Raw genomic sequence first — 25,003 nt, forward strand, 5'->3', positions numbered from 1 at the left:
ATTCCCTCTCTCCCCCCACTTTCTTCTTTGAAACTCCACAATCCATCATATCTCCTCCCCCCTCACTCAGTTTTCTTGCCTTCTTTTATTGTGATGTCATCATCTTATTCCTCCTCTTATGATGGCCTTATGTAGGTAGTGTTAGGCAGTATAAGTTCATGAATATCCTGGCAATTTTGTGTCTGGAGGAGCAATGTTGTAAGGAGTTCAACCCTTTCTTTGCCTCTTGCATTCTTTTCGATCACTTCTTCTGCAATGGAGCCTGAGCCTTGGAAGGTGTGATAGAGATGTTTCAGTGCTGAGCACTCCTCTGTCACTTCCTCTCAGCACCATGGTGCCTTAAGTGTCATAACAATGTCACTGTCATCTAAAAGAGAAGCTTCTGGGCTGGAGACATGGCTTAGCGGTTAAGCGCTTGCCTGTGAAGCCTAAGGACCCTGGTTCAAGTGTCGATTCCCTGAGACCCACTTTAGCCAGATGCACAGGGGGCGCATGCGTCTGGAGCTCGTTTGAAGTGGCTGTAGGCCCTGGCGCACCCATTCTCTCTCTCTCTCTCTCTCTCTCTCTGCCTCTTTGTCTGTCGCTCTCAAATAAATAAAAATAACAACAAAAAAAAAGTTTCTAAAAGAGAAGCTTCTCTATTCGGAAGAAAGAGTAGCATTAATATAAAGGTATGAACATTAAGGGATATGCTGACTGGGCAGTTTGGTAAGCATACTGTACACATTTAGCCGGACACAAGGAGATGTTACATGCCTAGGATTCATGGTGACCATTGGCGTAGGTTTTAGGGCATCCGAGATGCATTCCCACCATACAGAGGGCATCCAGTCCAATTAGAGGGCAGTTGGTTTCCACCATGACAGACGTGCCACTATTGCACCCATTGGCTCATTTGGTCTGGCTTGCCAAATTTAATTCTTGCAATGTCCACTGTTGAGTATCTCCACTGGTGACTTTTCTGCCTCCCATTGATCTGCATGCAAAGTGGCTTCTACCAGCTTTCTGACAGCTGGTCTGCAGAAGGAGGTTGTCAGCTCAGCCCCAGCAGGATTTCTCAGTGACACTGCAGCCCAAGTATATACGGAGTCTTCAGCAATATGGTTTTACACTGGTGTGCTTTTCCTCCCCAGCTTCTGTGGTGAACGTTGTTTCTTCAACGACATCAACGCCCTTCTCCAGTCCCACTGGTGAGCAGTCTTCTCTGCAAGGGGCTTCCAGTTTTTCTAGTTATTGCAGGAAGGAGGTTGAGGCAGGTGGAAACTCACAGAGAAGCCCAGAGATGAGCTTGGGTGAATCTCACAGGGGTTTTCCAAGTTACTAAGATTTCTTTCAATAACATCCTGAAACCCAGCAACCAGCATTTCAGAATGTGAGAGTTTGAATGTGAATGCATGTCTCCCACAGCCTCAGGGGTGTTTAGTTAAGGTTAAGCTTTCTCCCTTGGTCTCTAGCAACCTGCTGGAGGGCGTGGCTCTGGAGGCCAGGATCTTGTACTGTGACCCAAAGGTGTGTGCAGCAGCAGCAGTTTGAGCTCTGCCTGTTTGCATTATGGCAGGTGACACTTGATGCATTTGTGTCTCTGCTATGGTCCGTAGGCTTTGCAGACAGGGCCCTTAACCACGAAGCCATCTGTCTAGACCTCAAAGAGTTTTGAAAGCAATAAACATGTAGATCTCAGAACAATGATTAGAGCAAAAGTAAAAGATCAGGAAAAGGTGACATCTTTTGGAACATGGATATATGGACTTACTTACCCCATCCCACTCCAAAAGACGATCCCTACACAACCTTAAGGGTGAGCCACCCAGGGAATGTTAGTTTATGATCTCATCCCTGAGGGCATCGACCTGCCTGAAGGAAGATCTTTCCTGTGCTGGAGGATTCACACTGGCACGTGTCAGGTTCACGTTCACGGGGCAACGTGAGCTCAGGCGATGTGTTTCTCCTGCCCCCTCTGCAGTGCCAGCATCTCCTCTGGTGCCCTTCACCATCAACATCACCCTCACGAACCTGAAGTACGAGGACGACATGGCTCCCCCTGGATCCCTGAAGTTCAACACCACTCAGAGAGTCCTGAAGGGCCTGGTGAGAGACACGCTCCCTGCGCACAGTCCCCAAGGGAGACGCGACCCAGTCTCCATGGGCAACCTCCCCGTGCCATGCACCTGCCGGAGACCCAGCCTAGCTTAGCCCGCCTCACTGATGCCAGCTCTGCTTCCTCACGCCTGCCCCACCCCCACTCCTGCCGCCTTCCCCTTCACCTCCTCCTCTGCCTCCACAGCTCAGGCGCTTGTTCAACAAGACCAGTGTGGGGCCCCTGTATTCCGACTGCAGCCTGACCCTGCTCAGGTGAGTGCTTGCAATAGCAGGCCAGGGCGGCTGTAAGTCTTTCCAGACTTAGGAATTTGTTCCACATCCTAACTGCCCTCCAGATGTCACTGGTCAGGGGAATTTGGGAAACTCCTACAACAAATCTGGTTATAACCCCTTCCCCTCAGCTACCCCCAAAATCTACAACCCACCAATCTGAAGTCTTCCCTAACCTATGTATTCTGAATTTCCTCTTCTCTTTCCTCATTTTAGAATAAATAGTATTTCCTTTCAGCTTTGAAATGGGTCCCCAGAAGCCAGTTGTGGGGCCACATGCCTTTAATCTAAGCACCTTGGAGGCAGGGGAAAGGATGGCCAGGAGTCCAAGGCCATCTGAGAATACTTAGTGAATTCCAGTTCAACCAAGACCACAGCAAGAAACTACATTGAAAAATAAAAATAAATAAATCAAATAAAATAAAATAAAATAAATATAAATCTTTCCCCAGGATTTCTCTTGAGTTGTAGTGTTGCATGCCTTTAATCACAGCATGAGGCAAAGGAAAGAGGATCTTTCTGAGTTTGAGGCCACCAAGTGACTACAGAGAAACTTCCAGATCACCTTGAGCTACAGTGATACACTACTTGGAAAATCCTCCCCCTCCCCGAAAAAAAGGATAAATCTCTGATTTTAGCCTTCAGTGCCTCAACCAGTGCCCTTCATGTGACTCATGAATAACCTCTCTGATCCCCATCACATGACAATGTAGATTTCAGTATCCAAATACATGAAAATCTGTGACTCCATGTCTGCGTAGGACCACAAGTCAGTGCACACCTAGCCTCTCAGATCACTAAAACACCTCCTTTCCTCTGGACCCTTCCTGTCCTCTCCAGGCATCGCAGAATCCCTGCCTAGGTAATCCATTGATCACCACGTGTCTACCTGTCTTTCTCAGGCCAGAGCAGAACGGAGCAGCTACAGGGGTGGACAGCGTCTGCGCCTACCGCTCTGACCCCACGAGCCCCGAGCTGGACCGGGAGCGGGTATACTGGGAGCTGAGCAGGCTGACGCGTGGCATCACCCAGCTGGGCCCCTACACCCTGGAGCAGAGCAGTCTCTATGTCAATGGTGAGGAGCAGCCACGACCCCTTCACTGTGTGAGGGTCCCCACGTCCCCAGACCTCCATTCCCTCATCCCAGCCCGTTTTCATTGTCTTTCTTTATTAACTCTGCAGGCTACACACACCGGATTGCGCCCACCACTCCAGTGTGTGAGTATCATGTCTCCCTAATTTTCTGCCACTCCTTTAAGCCCTTTCCCTAAGAGAGGAAAGAAAACAAAAGCCTATTTTGTCCATTTCAAACACTCCTTTCACTTCCAGCCTGGGGTGAACAAAAATTTAGATTTTTAAAACACTCAGTGGTGGGTACCTTCGTGATATCTTAACATAGGCAATGGCCCCACTCTAACACTTAGGTAATTTTGTTTATATTTCATTCATTTATTTATTGACAACTGCCATAATTCTAGGCAATACCTCAAGGTAATTCCCTCTCTCCCCCCACTTTCTTCTTTGAAACTCCACAATCCATCATATCTCCTCCCCCTCACTCAGTTTTCTTGCTTTCTTTTATTGTGATGTCATCATTTATTCCTCCTGTTATGATGGCCTTATGTAGGTAGTGTTAGGCAGTATAAGTTCATGAATATCCTGGCAATTTTGTGTGTGGAGGACAATGTTGTAAGGAGTTCAACCCTTTATTTGCCTCTTGCATTCTTTCGATCACTTCTTCTGCCATGGATACTGAGCCTCAGAAGATGTGATAGAGATGTTTCAGTGCTGAGCACCCCTCTGTCACTTCTTCTCAGCACCATGGTGCATTAAGTGTCATAACAATGTCACTGTCATCTAAAAGAGAAGCTTCTCTAACCAGAAGAAAGACTAGCATTAATATAAGGGTATGAATGGTAAGGGATATGGTGAGTGGGCAGTTTGCTAATCATGCTATAAACATTTAGCCAGACACAAAGAGATGATACACACCTAGGATTCATGGTGACCATTGGTGTAGGTTTTAAGCATCAGAGATGCATTCCCACCATGCAGAGGGCATCCAATCCAATTAGAGAATGGTTGGTTTCCACCATGACAGACGTGCCACTATTGCACCCATTGGCTCATTTGGTCTGGCTTGCCAAATTTAATTCTTGCAATGTCCACTGTTGAGTATCTCCACTGGTGACTTTTCTGCCTCCCATTGAACTGCATGCAAAGTGGCTTCTACCAGCTTTCTGACAGCTGGTCTGCAGAAGGAGGTTGTCAGCTCAGCCCCAGCAGGATTTCTCAGTGACACTGCAGCCCAAGTATATACGGAGTCTTCAGCAATATGGTTTTACACTGGTGTGCTTTTCCTCCCCAGCTTCTGTGGTGAACGTTGTTTCTTCAACGACATCAACGCCCTTCTCCAGTCCCACTGGTGAGCAGTCTTCTCTGCAAGGGGCTTCCAGTTTTTCTAGTTATTGCAGGAAGGAGGTTGAGGCAGGTTGAAACTCATGGAGAAGCCCAGAGATGAACTTGGGTGAATCTCACAGGGGTTTTCCAAGTTACTAAGATTTCTTTCAATACCAACCTGAAACCCAGCAACAAGCATTTCAGAATGTGAGAGTTTGAATGTGAATGCATGTCCCCCACAGCCTCAGGGGTGTTTGGTTAAGGTTAAGCTTTCTCCCTTGGTCTCTAGCAATCTGCTGGAGGGCGTGGCTCTGGGGGCAGGGATCTTGTACTGTGACCCAAAGGTGTGTGCAGCAGCAGCAGTTTGAGCTCTGGCTGTTTGCATCATGGCTGTTGACACTTGATGCATTTGTGTCTCTGCTATGGTCCGTAGGCTTTTCAGACAGGGCCCTTAACCACGAAGCCATCCGTCTAGTCCTCAAAGAATTTGGAAAGCAATAAACATGTAGGTCTCAGAACAATGATTAGAGCAAAAGTAAAAGATCAGGAAAAGGTGACATCTTTTGGAACATGGATATATGGACTTACTTACCCCATCCCACTCCAAAAGATGATCCCTACACAACCTTAAGGGTGAGCCACCCAGGGAATGTTAGTTTATGATCTCATCCCTGAGGGCATCGACCTGCCTGAAGGAAGACCTTTCCTGTGCTGGAAGATTCACACTGGCGCGAGTCAGGTTCACGTTCATGGAGCAACGTGAGCTCAGGCGATGTGTTTCTCCCGCCCCCTCTGCAGTGCCAGCATCTCCTCTGGTGCCCTTCACCATCAACTTCACCCTCACGAACCTCAAGTACGAGGACGACATGGCTCCCCCTGGATCCCTGAAGTTCAACACCACTCAGAGAGTCCTGAAGGGCCTGGTGAGAGCCACGCTCCCTGCGCACAGTCCCCAAGCGAGACGCGACCCAGTCTCCATGCCCACCCTCCCCGTGCCATGCACCTGCTAGAGACCAAGCCTAGCTTAGCCCGCCTCACTGATGCCAGCTCTGCTTCCTCACGCCTGCCCCACCCCCACTCCTGCAGCCTTCCCCTTCACCTCCTCCTCTGCCTCCACAGCTCAGGCGCTTGTTCAACAAGACCAGTGTGGGGCCCCTGTATTCCGAGTGCAGCCTGACCCTGCTCAGGTGAGTGCTTGCAATAGCAGGCCAGGGAGCCTGTAAGTCTTTCCAGACTTAGGAATTTGTTCCACATCCTAACTGCCCTACAGATGTCACTGGTCAGGGGAATTTGGGAAACTCCTACAACAAATCTTGTTATATCCCCTTCCCCTCAGCTACCCCCAAAATCTACAACCCACCAATCTGAAGTCTTCCCTTACCTATCCATTCTGAATTTCCTCTTCTCTTTCCTCATTTTAGAATAAATAGTATTTCCTTTCAGCTTTGAAATGGGTCCCCAGAAGCCAGTTGTGGGGCCACATGCCTTTAATCTCAGCACCTTGGAGGCAGGGGAAGGATGGCCAGGAGTCCTAGGCCTTCTGAGAATACTTAGTGAATTCCAGTTCAACCAAGACCACAGCAAGAAACTACATTGAAAAATAAAAATAAATAAATAAAATAAAATAAAATAAATATAAATCTTTCCCCAGGATTTCTCTTGAGTTGTAGTGTTGCATGCCTTTAATCACAGCATGAGGCAAAGGAAAGAGGGTCTTTCTGAGTTTGAGGCCACCCAGTGACTACAGAGAAACTTCCAGATCACCTTGAGCTACAGTGATACACTACTTGGAAAATCCTCCCCCCCGAAAAAAAGGATAAATCTCTGATTTTAGCCTTCAGTGCCTCAACCAGTGCCCTTCATGTGACTCATGAATAACCTCTCTGATCCCCATCACATGACAATGTAGATTTCAGTATCCAAATACATGAAAATCTGTGACTCCATGTCTGCGCAGGACCACAAGTCAGTGCACACCTAGCCTCTCAGATCACTAAAACACCTCCTTTCCTCTGGACCCTTCCTGTCCTCTCCAGGCATCGTAGAATCCCTGCCTAGGTAATCCATTCATCACCCACGTCTCTACCTGTCTTTCCCAGGCCAGAGCAGAACAGAGCAGCTACAGGGGTGGACAGCGTCTGCGCCTACCGCTCTGACCCCACGAGCCCCGAGCTGGACCGGGAGCGGGTATACTGGGAGCTGAGCAGGCTGACGCGTGGCATCACCCAGCTGGGCCCCTACACCCTGGACCAGACCAGTCTCTATGTCAACGGTGAGGAGCAGCCACGCGACATTCGCAGTGTGAGGGTCCCCACGTCCCCAGCCCTCCATTCCCTCATCCTAGCCTGTTTTCATTGTCTTTCTTTATTAACTCTGCAGGTTACACACACAGGATTGCGCCCACCACTCCAGTGTGTGAGTATCATGTCTCCCTAATTTTCTGTCACTCCTTTAAGCCCTTTCCCTAAGAGAGGAATGAAAACAAAAGCCTATTTTCTCCATTTGAAATACTCCTGTCGCTTCCAGCCTGGGGTGAACAAAAATTTAGATTTTAAAAGGACCCAGCGATGGGTATCTTCCTGATCTCTTAACATAGGCAATGGCCCCACTCTAACACTTAGGTAATTTTGTTTATATTTCGTTCATTTACTTATTGACAACTGACATAATTCTAGGCAATACCTCAGGGTAATTCCCCCCACCCACTTTCTTCTTTGAAACTCCACAATCCATCATATCTCCTCCCCCCTCACTCAGTTTTCTTGCCCTCTTTTATGGTGATGTCATCATCTTTTCCTCCTCTTATGATGGTCTTGTGTAGGTAGTGTCAGGCACTGTGAGGTCATGGATATCCAGACCATTTTGTGTCTGGAGGAGCACGTTGTAAGGAGTCCTACCCTTCCTTTGGCTCTTACATTCTTTTGACCACCTCTTCCGCAATGGAGCCTGAGCCTTGGAAGGTGTGATAGAGATGTTTCAGTGCTGAGCACTCCTCTGTCACTTCTTCTCAGCACCATGTGCCTTAAGTGTCATAACAATGTCACTGTCATCTAAAAGAGAAGCTTCTGGGCTGGAGAGATGGCTTAGCGGTTAAGCGCTTGCCTGTGAAGCCTAAGGACCCTGGTTCAAGGGTCGATTCCCCGGGACCCACGTTAGCCAGATGCACAGGGGGCGCATGCGTCTGGAGCTCGTTTGAAGTGGCTGTAGGCCCTGGCGCGCCCATTCTCTCCCTCTCTCTCTCTCTCTCTCTCTCTCTGCCTCTTTGTCTGTCGCTCTCAAATTAATAAAAATAACAAAAAAAAAGTTTCTAAAAGAGAAGCTTCTCTATTCAGAAGAAAGAGTAGCATTAATATAAAGGTATGAACATTAAGGGATATGCTGACTGGGCAGTTTGGTAAGCATACTGTACACATTTAGCCGGACACAAGGAGATGTTACATGCCTAGGATTCATGGTGACCCCTAGTGTAAGTTTTAAGCATAAGAGATGTATTCCCACCATGAAGCGGGCCTCCAAGCCAATTAGAGAACGGTTGGTTTCCGCCATGACAGACATGCCACTATTGCACCCGTTGGCTCATTTGGTCTGGCTGGCCAAATTTAAGGCTTGCAATGTCCACTGTTGAGTATCTCCACTGGTGATTTTTCTCCCTCCCATTGAACTGCATGCTGGTGGCTTCTTCCACCTTTCTGACAGCTGGTCTGCAGAGGGAGGTTTTCAGCTCAGCCTCAGCAGGATTTCTCAGTGACACTGCAGCCCAAGTATATATGGAGTCTTCAGCAATAGGGGCTTACACTGGTGTGCTTTTCCTCCCGAGTTTCTGTGGTGAATGTTGTTTCTTCAATGACGTCAACACCCTTCTCCAGTCCCACTGGTGAGCGGTCTTCTCTGCCAAGGGGCTTCCAGTTCTTCTAGTTATCACAGGAAGGACGGTGAGGCAGGTGGAAACTCACAGAGAAGCCCAGAGATGAGCTTGGGTGAATCTCACAGGGGTTTTCCAAGTTACTAAGATTTCTTTCAATACCATCCTGAAACCCAGCAACCAGCATTTCAGAATGTGAGAGTTTGAATGTGAATGCATGTCTCCCACAGCCTCAGGGGTGTTTAGTTAAGGTTAAGCTTTCTCCCTTGGTCTCTAGCAACCTGCTGGAGGGCGTGGCTCTGGAGGCCAGGATCTTGTACTGTGACCCAAAGGTGTGTGCAGCAGCAGCAGTTTGAGCTCTGCCTGTTTGCATTATGGCAGGTGACACTTGATGCATTTGTGTCTCTGCTATGGTCCGTAAGCTTTGCAGACAGGGCCCTTAACCCCGAAGCCATCTATCTAGCCCTCAAAGAAGTTTTGAAAGCAATAAACATATAGGTCTCAGAACATTGATTAGAGCAAAAATAAAATATTAGGAAAAGGTGACATCTTTTGGAATAAGGATATATGGACTTACTTACGCCATCCCACTCCAAAAGACAATCACTAAACAACGTTAAGTGTGAGCCTCCCAGGGAATGTTAGTTTATGATCTCATCCCTGAGGACACCGACCTGCCTGAAGGAAGACCTTTCCAGTGCTGGAAGATTCACACTGGCACGTGTCAGGTTCATGTTCACGGAGCAACGTGAGCTCAGGCGATGTGTTTCTCCCGCCCCCTCTGCAGTGCCAGCATCTCCTCTGGTGCCCTTCACCATCAACTTCACCCTCACGAACCTCAAGTACGAGGACGACATGGCTTCCCCTGGATCCCTGAAGTTCAACACGACTCAGAGAGTCCTGAAGGGCCTGGTGAGAGCCACGCTCCCTGCGCACAGTCCCCGCCGGAGACGCGACCCAGTCTCCATGCCCAACCTCCCCGTGCCATGCACCTGCCGGAGACCCAGCCTAGCTTAGCCCGCCTCACTGATACCAGCTCTGCTTCCTCACGCCCGCCCTACCCCCACTCCTGCCGCCTTCCCCTTCACCTCCTCCTCTGCCTCCACAGCTCAGGCGCTTGTTCAACAAGACCAGTGTGGGGCCCCTGTACTCCGACTGCAGCCTGACCCTGCTCAGGTGAGTGCTTGCAATAGCAGGCCAGGGAGCCTGAAGGTGTTTCCAGGGCTGGAAAGATGGCTTAGTGGTTAAGCACTTGCCTGTGAAGCTTCAGGATCCCCGTTCTAGGCTTCATTCCCCAGGACCCACGTTAGCCATATGCACAAAGGGGCGCATGCATCTGGAATTCGTTTGCAGTGTCCGGAGGGCCTCTCGTTCTCATTCTCTCCCTCTTCCTCTCTCTCTCTCTCTCTCTCTCTTTCTCTCCTGCCTCTTTCTCTCTGTCTTTTGCTCTCATATAAATAAAGAGAAACACATACATTAAAGTCTTTCCAGACTTAGGAATTTGTTCAACATTGTAACTGCCCTCCAGATGTCATTGCTCAGGGGAATTCATGAGGCACTCGCTTCCGTATGAAGGTACCCCTGATTCTACCACTTTCCCCTCAGCTACCCCCACAATCTGCAATCCATCAATATCTGAAACCATCCCCTACCTATCCATTCTGAATTTCCTCTTCTTTTCCCTCATTTTAGAATAGCATTGCCTTTCAGCTTTAAGTCCTATCCCCATGACTTTAATCCCAGCTCTCAGGAGACAATGCTAAAAGGATACTTGTGAGTTCAAGGCCTCTCTTAAACTACAAAGGGAATTCCAGAACAGCCTGAGCTAAACTGAGACCTAACCTAGAAAGAAACAAAAAATACCTGATTTTCTTTCTCTGATTTTTAAACCTGAATGCCTCATGACTATTCTTTTTTTTTTAATTTTTATTAAGATTTTCCATGATTATAAAATATATCCCATGGTAAGTCCCACCCTCCCCACCCCCACACTTTCCCATTTGAAATTCCATTCTCCATCATATTACCTACCCATTACAATCATTGTAATTACATATATACAATATCAACCTATTAAGTATCCTCCTCCCTTCCTTTCTCCACCCTTTATGTCTCCTTTTCAACTTACTGGCCTCTGCTACTAAGTATTTTCATTCTCACGCAGAAGCCCAGTCATCTGTAGCTAGGATCCACATATGAGAGAGAACATGTGGCGCTTGGCTTTATGGGCCTGGGTTACCTGACTTAGTATAATACTTTCCAGGTCCATCCATTTTTCTGCAAATTTCATAACTTCATTTTTCTTTACCGCTGAGTAGAACTCCATTGTATAAATGTGCCACAACTTCATTATCCACTCATCTGTTCAGGGACATCTAGGCTGGTTCCGTTTCCCAGCTATTATAAATTGAGCAGCAATAAACATGGTTGAGCATGTACTTCTAAGGAAATGAGATGAGTCCTTTGGATATATGCCTAGGAGTGCTATAGCTGGGTCATATGGTAGATCAATCTCTAGCTGTTTTAGGAACCTCCACACTGTTTTCCACAATGGCTGGACCAGATTGCATTCCCACCAGCAGTGTAGAAGGGTTCCTTTTTTTCCACATCCCCGCCAACATTTATGATCATTTGTTTTCATGATGGTGGCCAATCTGACAGGAGTGAGATGGAATCTCAGTGTAGTTTTAATCTGCATTTCCCTGATGACTAGTGACGTAGAACATTTTTTTAGATGCTTATATGCCATTCGTATTTCTTCCTTTGAGAACTCTCTATTTAGCTCCATAGCCCATTTTTTGATTGGCTTGTTTGATTCCTTATTATTTAACTTTTTGAGTTCTTTGTATATCCTAGATATTAATCCTCTATCAGATATATAGCTGGCAAAGATTTTTTCCCATTCTGTAGGTTGCCTCTTTGCTTTTTTCACTGTGTCATGACTATTCTTTATTGAACTCATGAGTAGCCTCTCATTTCCATCACATGCGAATATAGATTTGAGTCTTCAAATTCATGAAAATCTTTCATACCATGTCCGCGCAGGACCACAAGTCAGTGCACTCAGAGAGTCCACTCCTGGCTTTACAGATCTGCACCAAAATACCTCTTTTCCTCTGGCCCCTTCCTGTCCTCTCCAGGCATCGCAGAATCCCTGCCTAGGTAATCCATTCATCACCCACGTCTCTACCTGTCTTTCCCAGGCCAGAGCAGAACGGAGCAGCTACAGGGGTGGACAGTGTCTGCGCCTACCGCTCTGACCCCACGAGCCCCGAGCTGGACCGGGAGCGGGTATACTGGGAGCTGAGCAGGCTGACACGTGGCATCGCCCAGCTGGGCCCCTACACCCTGGACCAGAACAGTCTCTATGTCAATGGTGAGGAGCAGCCACACGACCTTCGCTGTGTGAGGGTCCCCACGTCCCCAGACCTCCATCCCTCATCCTAGCCTGTTTTCATTGTCTTTCTTCATTATCTCTGCAGGTTACACACACCGGATTGCGCCCAGCACTGCACAGTGTGAGTATCATGTCTTCACAGTTCTCTGTCTCTCCTTAGAGACCTCTTCCTCTGAGAGGAAAGAAAAGAAAAGCCTATTTTCTCCATTTCAAATACTCATGTTGCCTGTGGTGAACAAAAATATAGACTTTAAAAGGACCCAGAGATGAGTACCTTTCCTGATATCTTTACACAGATGCTGTCCCCACTCCAACACTTGGGTGATTTTGTATATGTTTCATCCATTTTTATTGACAACTTCCATAATTCTAAGCAATACCCTATGGTAATTCCCCCCCACACACACAGTTTCTTCTTTGTAACTCCACTCTCTATCATATCCTCTCCCCTTCTCAATCAGTCTGCTCATTCTCTCTTTATTTTGATGTCATCATCTTGTCCTCCTATTATGACAGACTTATGTAGGTAGTGTCACGTTCTGTGGGATCATGGATATCCTGGCCATTATGAGTCTAGAAGAGTAAAATGTAAGGAGTCCTACCCTTTCTGTGGCTCTATCACCCTTCCCATCAACTCTTCCACAATGAACCCTGAGCCTTGGAAGGTGTGATAAAGATATTGCAGTGCTGAGCACTCCTCTGTCATTTCTTCTCAGCACCATGGTGCCTTCTGAGTCATCCCAAGGTCACTGACATATGAAAATGGAAGATTATCTAACCAAAAGTCAGAGTAGCATTAATATAAGGGTATGAACATTAAGAGATGTGCTCACTGGGCAGTTTGATGAGCATAGTATATGCATTTAGCCAGACAACAGCAGACGTTACATCCCTAGGGCTCATGACTAACCCTGTTGTAGATTTTCAGTATCAGGGATGTGTTCCCTCCCTTGGAGCAGGCTTCCAGTCCAATTAGAGGGCAGTTAGTTTCCACCATGACAGACATGCCACTATTGCATCCATTGGCTCATTTGGCCTGGCTGACCAAATATAAGGCTTGCAGTGTCCACTGCTGAGTGTCTTCACTGGTGATTTCTCTCTCTCCCATTGAACTGCATACAGTGTAGGTTTCTTCAGCTGTCAGCGGGCCTCCATGGAGGAGGTATTCAGCTCAGCCCCAGCAGGATTTCTCAGTGACACTGCAGCCCAAGTATATATGGAGTCTTCAGAAATAGGGTCTTACACTGGTGTGCTTTTCCTCCCCAGCTTCTGTGGTGAACGTTGTTTCTTCAACGACATCAACGCCCTTCTCCAGTCCCACTGGTGAGCAGTCTTCTCTGCCAAGGGGCTTCCAGTTATTCTAGGGATCACAGGGGAGGGTGGGGCAGGTGGAAAGTCACGGAAAGCCCAGAGATAAACCTTGGTTAGTCTCATAGGGTTTTCCCAAGTTACTAATGTTTCTATCAGTACCATTCCCAATCCTGGGAGTCAGCATTTCAGAATGTGATAGTGTGAATGTGAATGCATGTCCCCCACAGCCTCAGGGGTGTTTGATTAAGTTTAAGCTTTCTCCCTTGGTCTCTAGCAATCTGCTGGAGGGCGTGGCTCTGGGGGCAGGGATCTTGTACTGTGACCCAAAGGTGTGTGCAGCAGCAGCAGTTTGAGCTGTGGCTGTTTGCATCATGGCTGATGACACTTGATGCATTTGTGTCTCTGCTATGGTCCGTAGGCTTTTCAGACAGGCCCCTTAACCACGAAGCCATCTGTCTAGTCCTCAAAGAGTTTGGAAAGCAATAAACATGTAGGTCTCAGAAGAATGATTGGAGCAAAAGTAAAAGATCAGGAAAAGGTGACATCTTTTGGAACATGGATATATGGACTTACTTACCCCATCCCACTCCAAAAGACGATCCCTACACAACCTTAAGGGTGAGCCACCCAGGGAATGTTAGTTTATGATCTTATCCCTGAGGGCATCGACCTGCCTGAAGGAAGATCTTTCCTGTGCTGGAGGATTCACTCTGGCACGTGTCAGGTTCACGTTCACGGAGCAACGTGAGCTCAGGCGATGTGTTTCTCCCGCCCCCACTGCAGTACCAGCATCTCTTCTGGTGCCCTTCACCATCAACTTCACCCTCACGAACCTCAAGTACGAGGATGACATGGCTCCCCCTGGATCCCTGAAGTTCAACACCACTCAGAGAGTCCTGAAGGGCCTGGTGAGAGCCACGCTCCCTGCGCACAGTCCCCAAGCGAGATGCCACCCAGTCTCCATGCCCAACCTCCCCATGCCATGTACCTGCCGGAGACCCAGCCTAGCTTAGCCCGCCTCACTGATGCCAGCTCTGCTTCCTCACGCCTGCCCCACCCCCAGTCCTGCAGCCTTCCCCTTCACCTCCTCCTCTGCCTCCACAGCTCAGGCGCTTGTTCAACAAGACCAGTGTGGGGCCCCTGTATTCCGACTGCAGCCTGACCCTGCTCAGGTGAGTGCTTGCAATAGCAGGCCAGGGAGCCTGTAAGTCTTTCCAGGGCTGAATAGATGGCTTAGTGGTTAAGCACTTGCCTGTGAAGCTTCAGGATCCCCGTTCTAGGCTTAATTCCCCAGGACCCACGTTAGCCATATGCACAAAGGGGCGCATGCATCTGGAATTCGTTTGCAGTGTCCGGAGGGCCTCTCGTTCTCATTCTCTCCCTCTTCCTCTCCCTCTCTCTCTCTCTCTCTCTCCTGCCTCTTTCTCTCCTGCCTCTTTCTCTCTCTCTCTTTTGCTCTCATATAAATAAAGAGAAACACATACATTAAAGTCTTTCCAGACTTAGGAATTTGTTCAACATTGTAACTGCCCTCCAGATGTCATTGCTCAGGGGAATTCATGAGGCACTCGCTTCCGTATGAAGGTACCCCTGATTCTACCACTTTCCCTTCAGCTACCCCCACAATCTGCAATCCATCAATATCTGAAACCTTCCCCTACCTATCCATTCTGAATTTCCTCTTCTTTTCCCTCATTTTAGAATAGCATTGCCTTTCAGCTTTAAGTCCTATCCCCATGACTTTAATCCCAGCTCTCAGGAGACAATGCTAAAAGGATACTTGTGAGTTCAAGGCCTCTCTTAGACTACAAAGGGAATTCCAGAACAGCCTGAGCTAAACTGAGACCTAACCTAGAAAGAAACAAAAAATACCTGATTTTCTTTCTCTGATTTTTAAACCTGAATGCCTCATGACTATTCTTTTTTTTTTTAATTTTTATTAAGATTTTCCATGATTATAAAATATATCCCATGGTAATTCCCTCCCTCCCCACCCCCACACTTTCCCATTTGTAATTCCATTCTCCATCATATTACCTACCCATTACAATCATTGTAATTACATATATACAATATCAACCTATTAAGTATCCTCCTCCCTTCCTTTCTCCACCCTTTATGTCTCCTTTTCAACTTACTGGCCTCTGCTACTAAGTATTTTCATTCTCACGCAGAAGCCCAGTCATCTGTAGCTAGGATCCACATATGAGAGAGAACATGTGGCGCTTGCTTTATGGGCCTGGGTTACCTGACTTAGTATAATACTTTCCAGGTCCATCCATTTTTCTGCAAATTTCATAACTTCATTTTTCTTTACCGCTGAGTAGAACTCCATTGTATAAATGTGCCACAACTTCATTATCCACTCATCTGTTCAGGGACATCTAGGCTGGTTCCATTTCCCAGCTATTATAAATTGAGCAGCAATAAACATGGTTGAGCATGTACTTCTAAGGAAATGAGATGAGTCCTTTGGATATATGCCTAGGAGTGCTATAGCTGGGTCATATGGTAGATCAATCTCTAGCTGTTTTAGGAACCTCCACACTGTTTTCCACAATGGCTGGACCAGATTGCATTCCCACCAGCAGTGTAGAAGGGTTCCTTTTTTTCCACATCCCCGCCAACATTTATGATCATTTGTTTTCATGATGGTGGCCAATCTGACAGGAGTGAGATGGAATGTAGTTTTAATCTGCATTTCCCTGATGACTAGTGACGTAGAACATTTTTTTAGATGCTTATATGCCATTCGTATTTCTTCCTTTGAGAACTCTCTATTTAGCTCCATAGCCCATTTTTTGATTGGCTTGTTTGATTCCTTATTATTTAACTTTTTGAGTTCTTTGTATATCCTAGATATTAATCCTCTATCAGATATATAGCTGGCAAAGATTTTTTCCCATTCTGTAGGTTGCCTCTTTGCTTTTTTCACTGTGTCATGACTATTCTTTATTGGACTCATGAGTAGCCTCTAATTTCCATCAAATGGGAATATAGATTTGAGTCTTCAAATACATGAAAATCTTTCATACCATGTCTGCGCAGGACCACAAGTCAGTGCACTCAGAGAGTCCACTCCTGGCTTTACAGATCTGCACCAAAATACCTCTTTTCCTCTGGCCCCTTCCTGTCCTCTCCAGGCATCGCAGAATCCCTGCCTAGGTAATCCATTCATCACCCACGTCTCTACCTGTCTTTCCCAGGCCAGAGCAGAACGGAGCAGCTACAGGGGTGGACAGCGTCTGCGCCTACCGCTCTGACCCCACGAGCCCCGAGCTGGACCGGGAGCGGGTATACTGGGAGCTGAGCAGGCTGACACGTGGCATCGCTCAGCTGGGCCCCTACACCCTGGACCAGAACAGTCTCTATGTCAATGGTGAGGAGCAGCCACACGACCTTCGCTGTGTGAGGGTCCCCACGTCCCCAGACCTCCATCCCTCATCCTAGCCTGTTTTCATTGTCTTTCTTCATTATCTCCGCAGGTTACACACACCGGATTGCGCCCAGCACTGCACAGTGTGAGTATCATGTCTTCATAGTTCTCTGTCTCTCCTTAGAGACCTCTTCCTCTGAGAGGAAAGAAAACAAAAGCCTATTGTCTCCATTTCAAATACTCATGTTGCCTGTGGTGAACAAAAATATAGACTTTAAAAGGACTCAGAGATGAGTACCTTTCCTGATATCTTTACACAGATGCTGTCCCCACTCCAACACTTGGGTGATTTTGTATATGTTTCATTCGTTTTTATTGACAACTTCCATAATTCTAAGCAATACCCTATGGTAATTCCCCCCCACACACACAGTTTCTTCTTTGTAACTCCACTCTCTATCATATCCTCTCCCCTTCTCAATCAGTCTGCTCATTCTCTCTTTATTTTGATGTCATCATCTTGTCCTCCTATTATGACAGACTTATGTAGGTAGTGTCACGTTCTGTGGGATCATGGATATCCTGGCCATTATGAGTCTAGAAGAGTAAAATGTAAGGAGTCCTACCCTTTCTGTGGCTCTATCACCCTTCCCATCAACTCTTCCACAATGAACCCTGAGCCTTGGAAGGTGTGATAAAGATATTGCAGTGCTGAGCACTCCTCTGTCATTTCTTCTCAGCACCATGGTGCCTTCTGAGTCATCCCAAGGTCACTGACATATGAAAATGGAAGATTATCTAACCAAAAGTCAGAGTAGCATTAATATAAGGGTATGAACATTAAGAGATGTGCTCACTGGGCAGTTTGATGAGCATAGTATATGCATTTAGCCAGACAACAGCAGACGTTACATCCCTAGGGCTCATGACTACCCCTGTTGTAGATTTTCAGTATTAGTGATGTATTCCCTCCCTTGGAGCAGGCTTCCAGTCCAATTAGAGGGCAGTTGGTTTCCACCATGACAGACATGCCACTATTGCATCCATTGGCTCATTTGGCCTGGCTGGCCAAATATAAGGCTTGCAGTGTCCACTGCTGAGTGTCTTCACTGGTTGTTTCTCTCTCTCCCATTGAACTGCATACAGTGTAGGTTTCTTCAGCTGTCAGCGGGCCTCCATGGAGGAGGTATTCAGCTCAGCCCCAGCAGGATTTCTCAGTGACACTGCAGCCCAAGTATATATGGAGTCTTCAGAAATAGGGTCTTACACTGGTGTGCTTTTCCTCCCCAGCTTCTGTAGTGAACGTTGTTTCTTCAACGACGTCAACGCCCTTCTTCAGTCCCACTGGTGAGCAGTCTTCTCTGAAAAAGGGCTTCCAGTTCTTCTAGTTATTGCAGGAAGGAGGTTGAGGCAGGTGGAAACTCACGGAGAAGCCCAGAGATGAACTTGGGTGAATCTCACAGGGGTTTTCCACGTTACTAAGATTTCTTTCAATACCATCCTGAAACCCAGCAACCAGCATTTCAGAATGTGATACTGTGAATGTGAATGCATGTCTCCCACAGCCTCAGGGGTGTTTGGTTAAGGTTAAGCTTTCTCCCTTGGTCTCTAGCAACCTGCTGGAGGGCGTGGCACTGGGGGCAGGGATCTTGTACTGTGACCCTAAGGTGTGTGCAGCAGCAGCAGTTTGAGCTCTGGCTGTTTGCATCATGCTTGGTGATACTTGCTACATTTATGTCTCTGCTATGGACTGTAGGCTTTGCATACAGGGCCCTTAACCCCGAGGCCATCTGTCTAGCCCTCCAAGAGTTTTGAAAGCAATAAATATGTACGTCTCAGAACAATGATTAGAGCAAAAGTAAAAGATCAGGACAAGGTGACATCTTTTGGAACATGGATATATAGACTTACTTACACCATCCCACTCCAAAAGATGATCCCTACACAACCTTAAGGGTGAACCTCCCAGGGAATGTTAGTTTATGATATAATCCCTGAGGGCGCCAACCTGCCTGAAAGAAAATCTTTCATATGCTGGAAGATTCACACTGGCGCGTGTCAGGTCCACGTTCACGGGGCAACGTGAGCTCAGGCGATGTGTTTCTCCCGCCCCCTCTGCAGTGCCAGCATCTCCTCTGGTGCCCTTCACCATCAACTTCACCCTCACGAACCTCAAGTACGAGGACGACATGGCCCCCCCTGGATCCCTGAAGTTCAACACGACTCAGAGAGTCCTGAAGGGCCTGGTGAGAGCCACGCTCCCTGCTCACAGTCCCCGCCTGAGACACGACCCAGTCTCCATGCCCAACCTCCCCGTGCCATGCACCTGCCGGAGACCCAGCCTAGCTTAGCCCGCCTCACTGATGCCAGCTCTGCTTCCTCACGCCCGCCCCACCCCCACTCCTGCCGCCTTCCCCTTCACCTCCTCCTCTGCCTCCACAGCTCAGGCGCTTGTTCAACAAGACCAGTGTGGGGCCCCTGTATTCCGACTGCAGCCTGACCCTGCTCAGGTGAGTGCTTGCAATAGCAGGCCAGGGAGCCTGTAAGTCTTTCCAGACTTAGGAATTTGTTCCACATCCTAACTGCCCTCCAGATGTCACTGGTCAGGGGAATTTCAGAAACTCCTACAGCAAGTCTAGTTATAACACCTTCCTCTCAGCTACCCCCACAATGTAAAACCCACCAATCTGAATTCTTCCCTTAATTATCCATTCTGAACTTCCTATTCTCTTTCCTCATTTTAGAATAAAGAGCATTTCCTTTCAGCTTTAATATTGGTCCCCAGAAGCCAGTTGTGGGGCCACATGCCTTTAATCTCAGCACCTTGGAGGCAGGGGAAGGATGGCCAGGAGTCCTAAGCCATTTGAGAATACTTAGTGAATTCCAGGTCAACCAAGACTACAGCAAGAAACTACCTTGAAAAATGAAAATAAATAAATAAAATAAAATAAAATAAAGATAAATCTTTCCCCAGGAGTTCTCTTAGTTTGTAGTATTGCATGCTTTTAATCACAGCAGGAGGCAAAGGTAAGAGGGTCTTTGTGAGTTTGAGGCCACCCAGTGACTACAGAGAAACTTCCAGATCACCTTGAGCTACAGTGATACACTATTTGGAAACTCCCCTCCCCCACGAAAAAAAGGATAAAACTCTGATTTTAGCCTTCAGTGCCTCAACCAGTGACCTTCATGTGACTCATGAATAACCTCTCCGATCTACATCACATGAGAATGTAGATTTCAGTCTCCAAATACATGAAAATCTGTGACTCCATGTCTGCTCAGTGCCACAAACCAATGCACACCTAGCTTCTCAGTTCTGCACCAAAACACCTCCTTTCCTGAAGACCCTTCCAGTCCTCTCCAGGCATCCAAGATTCCACCCTCCCCACCATGTAATCCATTCATCACCCACGTGTCTACCTGTCTTTCTCAGGCCAGAGCAGAACGGAGCAGCTACAGGGGTGGACAGCGTCTGCGCCTACCGCTCTGACCCCACGAGCCCCGAGCTGGACCGGGAGCGGGTATACTGGGAGCTGAGCAGGCTGACGCGTGGCATCGCCCAGCTGGGGCCCTACACCCTGGACCAGAGCAGTCTCTATGTCAACGGTGAGGAGCAGCCACGCCCCCTTCGCTGTGTGAGGGTCCCCACATCCCCAGCCCTCCATTCCCTCATCCCAGCCCGTTTTCACTGTCTTCTTTTATTATCTCTGCAGGTTACACACACCGGATTGTGCCCACCACTCCAGTGTGTGAGTATCATGTCTCCCTAATTTTCTGTCACTCATTTAAGCCCTTTCCCTAAGAGAGGAATGAAGACAAAAGCCTATTTTCTCCATTTCAAATACTCCTGTCGCTTCCAGCCTGGGGTGAACAAAAATTTAGATTTTAAAAGGACCCAGCGATGGGTATCTTCCTGATATCTTAACATAGGCAATGGCCCCACTATAACACTTAGGTAATTTTGTTTATATTTCGTTCATTTATTTATTGACAACTGCCATAATTCTAGGCAATACCTCAGGGTAATTCCCCCCCACCCACTTTCTTCTTTGAAACTCCACAATCCATCATATCTCCTCCCCCCTCACTCAGTTTTCTTGCCCTCTTTTATGGTGATGTCATCATCTTTTCCTCCTCTTATGATGGTCTTGTGTAGGTAGTGTCAGGCACTGTGAGGTCATGGATATCCAGACCATTTTGTGTCTGGAGGAGCACGTTGTAAGGAGTCCTACCCTTCCTTTGGCTCTTACATTCTTTTGACCACCTCTTCCGCAATGGAGCCTGAGCCTTGGAAGGTGTGATAGAGATGTCTCAGTGCTGAGCACTCCTCTGTCACTTCCTCTCAGCACCATGTGCCTTAAGTGTCATAACAATGTCACTGTCATCTAAAAGAGAAGCTTCTGGGCTGGAGAGATGGCTTAGCGGTTAAGCGCTTGCCTGTGAAGCCTAAGGACCCTGGTTCAAGGGTCGATTCCCCGGGACCCACTTTAGCCAGATGCACAGGGGGCGCATGCGTCTGGAGCTCGTTTGAAGTGGCTGTAGGCCCTGGCGCGCCCATTCTCTCCCTCTCTCTCTCTCTCTCTCTCTCTCTCTCTCTGCCTCTTTGTCTGTCGCTCTCAAATAAATAAATAAAAATAACAACAAAAAAAAAGTTTCTAAAAGAGAAGCTTCTCTATTCGGAAGAAAGAGTAGCATTAATATAAGGGTATGAACATTAAGGGATATGCTGACTGGGCAGTTTGGTAAGCATACTGTACACATTTAGCCGGACACAAGGAGATGTTACATGCCTAGGATTCATGGTGACCCCTAGTGTAAGTTTTAAGCATCAGAGATGTATTCCCACCATGAAGTGGGCCTCCAAGCCAATTAGAGACAGGTTGGTTTCCGCCATGACAGACATGCCACTATTGCACCCGTTGGCTCATTTGGTCTGGCTGGCCAAATTTAAAGCTTGCAATGTCCACTGTTGAGTATCTCCACTGGTGATTTTTCTCCCTCCCATTGAACTGCATGCTGGTGGCTTCTTCCACCTTTCTGACAGCTGGTCTGCAGAGGGAGGTTTTCACCTCAGCCTCAGCAGGATTTCTCAGTGACATGCAGCCCAAGTATATATGGAGTCTTCAGCAATAGGGGTTTACACTGGTGTGCTTTTCCTCCCGAGTTTCTGTGGTGAACATTGTTTCTTCAATGACGTCAACACCCTTCTCCAGTCCCACTGGTGAGCGGTCTTCTCTGCCAAGGGGCTTCCAGTACTTCTAGTTATCACAGGAAGGAGGGTGAGGCAGGTGGAAACTCACAGAGAAGCCCAGAGATGAGCTTGGGTGAATCTCACAGGGGTTTTCCAAGTTACTAACATTTCTTTCAATACCATCCTGAAACCCAGCAACCAGCATTTCAGAATGTGAGAGTTTGAATGTGAATGCATGTCTCCCACAGCCTCAGGGGTGTTTAGTTAAGGTTAAGCTTTCTCCCTTGGTCTCTAGCAACCTGCTGGAGGGCGTGGTTCTGGAGGCCAGGATCTTGTACTGTGACCCAAAGGTGTGTGCAGCAGCAGCAGTTTGAGCTCTGCCTGTTTGCATTATGGCAGGTGACACTTGATGCATTTGTGTCTCTGCTATGGTCCGTAGGCTTTGCAGACAGGGCCCTTAACCACGAAGCCATCTGTCTAGTCCTCAAAGAGTTTGGAAAGCAATAAACATGTAGGTCTCAGAACAATGATTAGAGCAAAAGTAAAAGATCAGGAAAAGGTGACATCTTTTGGAACATGGATATATGGACTTACTTACCCCATCCCACTCCAAAAGACGATCCCTACACAACCTTAAGGGTGAGCCACCCAGGGAATGTTAGTTTATGATCTCATCCCTGAGGGCATCGACCTGCCTGAAGGAAGATCTTTCCTGTGCTGGAGGATTCACACTGGCACGTGTCAGGTTCACGTTCACGGGGCAACGTGAGCTCAGGCGATGTGTTTCTCCTGCCCCCTCTGCAGTGCCAGCATCTCCTCTGGTGCCCTTCACCATCAACTTCACCCTCACGAACCTGAAGTACGAGGACGACATGGCTCCCCCTGGATCCCTGAAGTTCAACACCACTCAGAGAGTCCTGAAGGGCCTGGTGAGAGCCACGCTCCCTGCGCACAGTCCCCAAGCGAGACGCGACCCAGTCTCCATGGCCAACCTCCCCGTGCCATGCACCTGCCGGAGACCCAGCCTAGCTTAGCCCGCCTCACTGATGCCAGCTCTGCTTCCTCACGCCTGCCCCACCCCCACTCCTGCCGCCTTCCCCTTCACCTCCTCCTCTGCCTCCACAGCTCAGGCGCTTGTTCAACAAGACCAGTGTGGGGCCCCTGTATTCCGACTGCAGCCTGACCCTGCTCAGGTGAGTGCTTGCAATAGCAGGCAGGGAGGCTGTAAGTCTTTCCAGACTTAGGAATTTGTTCCACATCCTAACTGCCCAACAGATGTCACTGGTCAGGGGAATTTGGGAAACTCCTACAACAAATCTGGTTATAACCCCTTCCCCTCAGCTACCCTCAAAATCTACAACCCACCAATCTGAAGTCTTCCCTAACCTATGTATTCTGAATTTCCTCTTCTCTTTCCTCATTTTAGAATAAATAGTATTTCCTTTCAGCTTTGAAATGGGTCCCCAGAAGCCAGTTGTGGGGCCACATGCCTTTAATCTAAGCACCTTGGAGGCAGGGGAAGGATGGCCAGGAGTCCTAGGCCTTCTGAGAATACTTAGTGAATTCCAGTTCAACCAAGACCACAGCAAGAAACTACATTGAAAAATAAAAATAAATAAATAAAATAAAATAAAATAAATATAAATCATTCCCCAGGATTTCTCTTGAGTTGTAGTGTTGCATGCCTTTAATCACAGCATGAGGCAAAGGAAAGAGGGTCTTTCTGAGTTTGAGGCCACCCAGTGACTACAGAGAAACTTCCAGATCACCTTGAGCTACAGTGATACACTACTTGGAAAATCCCCCCCCCCAAAAAAAAGGATAAATCTCTGATTTTAGCCTTCAGTGCCTCAACCAGTGCCCTTCATGTGACTCATGAATAACCTCTCTGATCCCCATCACATGACAATGTAGATTTCAGTATCCAAATACATGAAAATCTGTGACTCCATGTCTGCGCAGGACCACAAGTCAGTGCACACCTAGCCTCTCAGATCACTAAAACACCTCCTTTCCTCTGGACCCTTCCTGTCCTCTCCAGGCATCGCAGAATCCCTGCCTAGGTAATCCATTGATCACCACGTGTCTACCTGTCTTTCTCAGGCCAGAGCAGAACGGAGCAGCTACAGGGGTGGACAGCGTCTGCGCCTACCGCTCTGACCCCACGAGCCCCGAGCTGGACCGGGAGCGGGTATACTGGGAGCTGAGCAGGCTGACGCGTGGCATCGCCCAGCTGGGCCCCTACACCCTGGACCAGACCAGTCTCTATGTCAACGGTGAGGAGCAGCCACGCGACATTCGCTGTGTGAGGGTCCCCACATCCCCAGACCTCCATTCCCTCATCCTAGCCCGTTTTCATTGTCTTTCTTTATTAACTCTGCAGGCTACACACACCGGATTGCGCCCACCACTCCAGTGTGTGAGTATCATGTCTCCCTAATTTTCTGTCTCTCCTTTAAGCCCTTTCCCTAAGAGAGGAAAGAAGACAAAAGCCTATTTTCTCCATTTCAAATACTCCTGTCGCTTCCAGCCTGGGGTGAACAAAAGTTTAGATTTTAAAAGGACCCAGCGATGGGTATCTTCCTGATATCTTAACATAGGCAATGGCCCCACTCTAACACTTAGGTAATTTTGTTTATATTTCATTCATTTATTTATTGACAACTGCCATAATTCTACGCAATACCTCAAGGTAATTCCCTCTCTCCCCCCACTTTCTTCTTTGAAACTCCACAATCCATCATATCTCCTCCCCCTCACTCAGTTTTCTTGCTTTCTTTTATTGTGATGTCATCATTTATTCCTCCTGTTATGATGGCCTTATGTAGGTAGTGTTAGGCAGTATAAGTTCATGAATATCCTGGCAATTTTGTGTGTGGAGGACAATGTTGTAAGGAGTTCAACCCTTTATTTGCCTCTTGCATTCTTTCGATCACTTCTTCTGCCATGGATACTGGGCCTCAGAAGATGTGATAGAGATGTTTCAGTGCTGAGCACTCCTCTGTCACTTCTTCTCAGCACCATGGTGCATTAAGTGTCATACCAATGTCACTGTCATCTAAAAGAGAAGCTTCTCTAACCAGAAGAAAGACTAGC

General features: G+C 47.6%; 1 protein-coding gene across 1 annotated transcript in view; it reads left to right on the plus strand.

Annotated features, from left to right (window-relative positions):
• The window catches only part of Muc16 (mucin 16, cell surface associated), a 100,685-nt gene that overhangs the window by 22,780 nt on the left and 52,902 nt on the right, over window positions 1-25,003 (plus strand). Inside the window, 30 exon segments of the mRNA XM_045139403.1 lie at window positions 1,134-1,190; window positions 1,883-2,088; window positions 2,285-2,352; window positions 3,273-3,445; window positions 3,553-3,588; window positions 4,739-4,795; window positions 5,569-5,693; window positions 5,890-5,957; window positions 6,870-7,042; window positions 7,150-7,185; window positions 8,588-8,644; window positions 9,420-9,544; window positions 9,741-9,808; window positions 11,836-12,008; window positions 12,115-12,150; window positions 12,746-12,754; window positions 13,296-13,352; window positions 14,124-14,248; window positions 14,445-14,512; window positions 16,547-16,719; window positions 16,826-16,861; window positions 18,007-18,063; window positions 18,838-18,962; window positions 19,159-19,226; window positions 20,150-20,322; window positions 20,430-20,465; window positions 22,712-22,836; window positions 23,033-23,100; window positions 24,011-24,183; window positions 24,291-24,326. Of these exon segments, the coding sequence (XP_044995338.1) occupies window positions 1,134-1,190; window positions 1,883-2,088; window positions 2,285-2,352; window positions 3,273-3,445; window positions 3,553-3,588; window positions 4,739-4,795; window positions 5,569-5,693; window positions 5,890-5,957; window positions 6,870-7,042; window positions 7,150-7,185; window positions 8,588-8,644; window positions 9,420-9,544; window positions 9,741-9,808; window positions 11,836-12,008; window positions 12,115-12,150; window positions 12,746-12,754; window positions 13,296-13,352; window positions 14,124-14,248; window positions 14,445-14,512; window positions 16,547-16,719; window positions 16,826-16,861; window positions 18,007-18,063; window positions 18,838-18,962; window positions 19,159-19,226; window positions 20,150-20,322; window positions 20,430-20,465; window positions 22,712-22,836; window positions 23,033-23,100; window positions 24,011-24,183; window positions 24,291-24,326 (2,787 nt within the window).

The sequence above is a fragment of the Jaculus jaculus genome, chromosome 21 (genome assembly GCF_020740685.1).
Source record: "Jaculus jaculus isolate mJacJac1 chromosome 21, mJacJac1.mat.Y.cur, whole genome shotgun sequence".
Lineage (NCBI taxonomy): Eukaryota > Metazoa > Chordata > Mammalia > Rodentia > Dipodidae > Jaculus > Jaculus jaculus.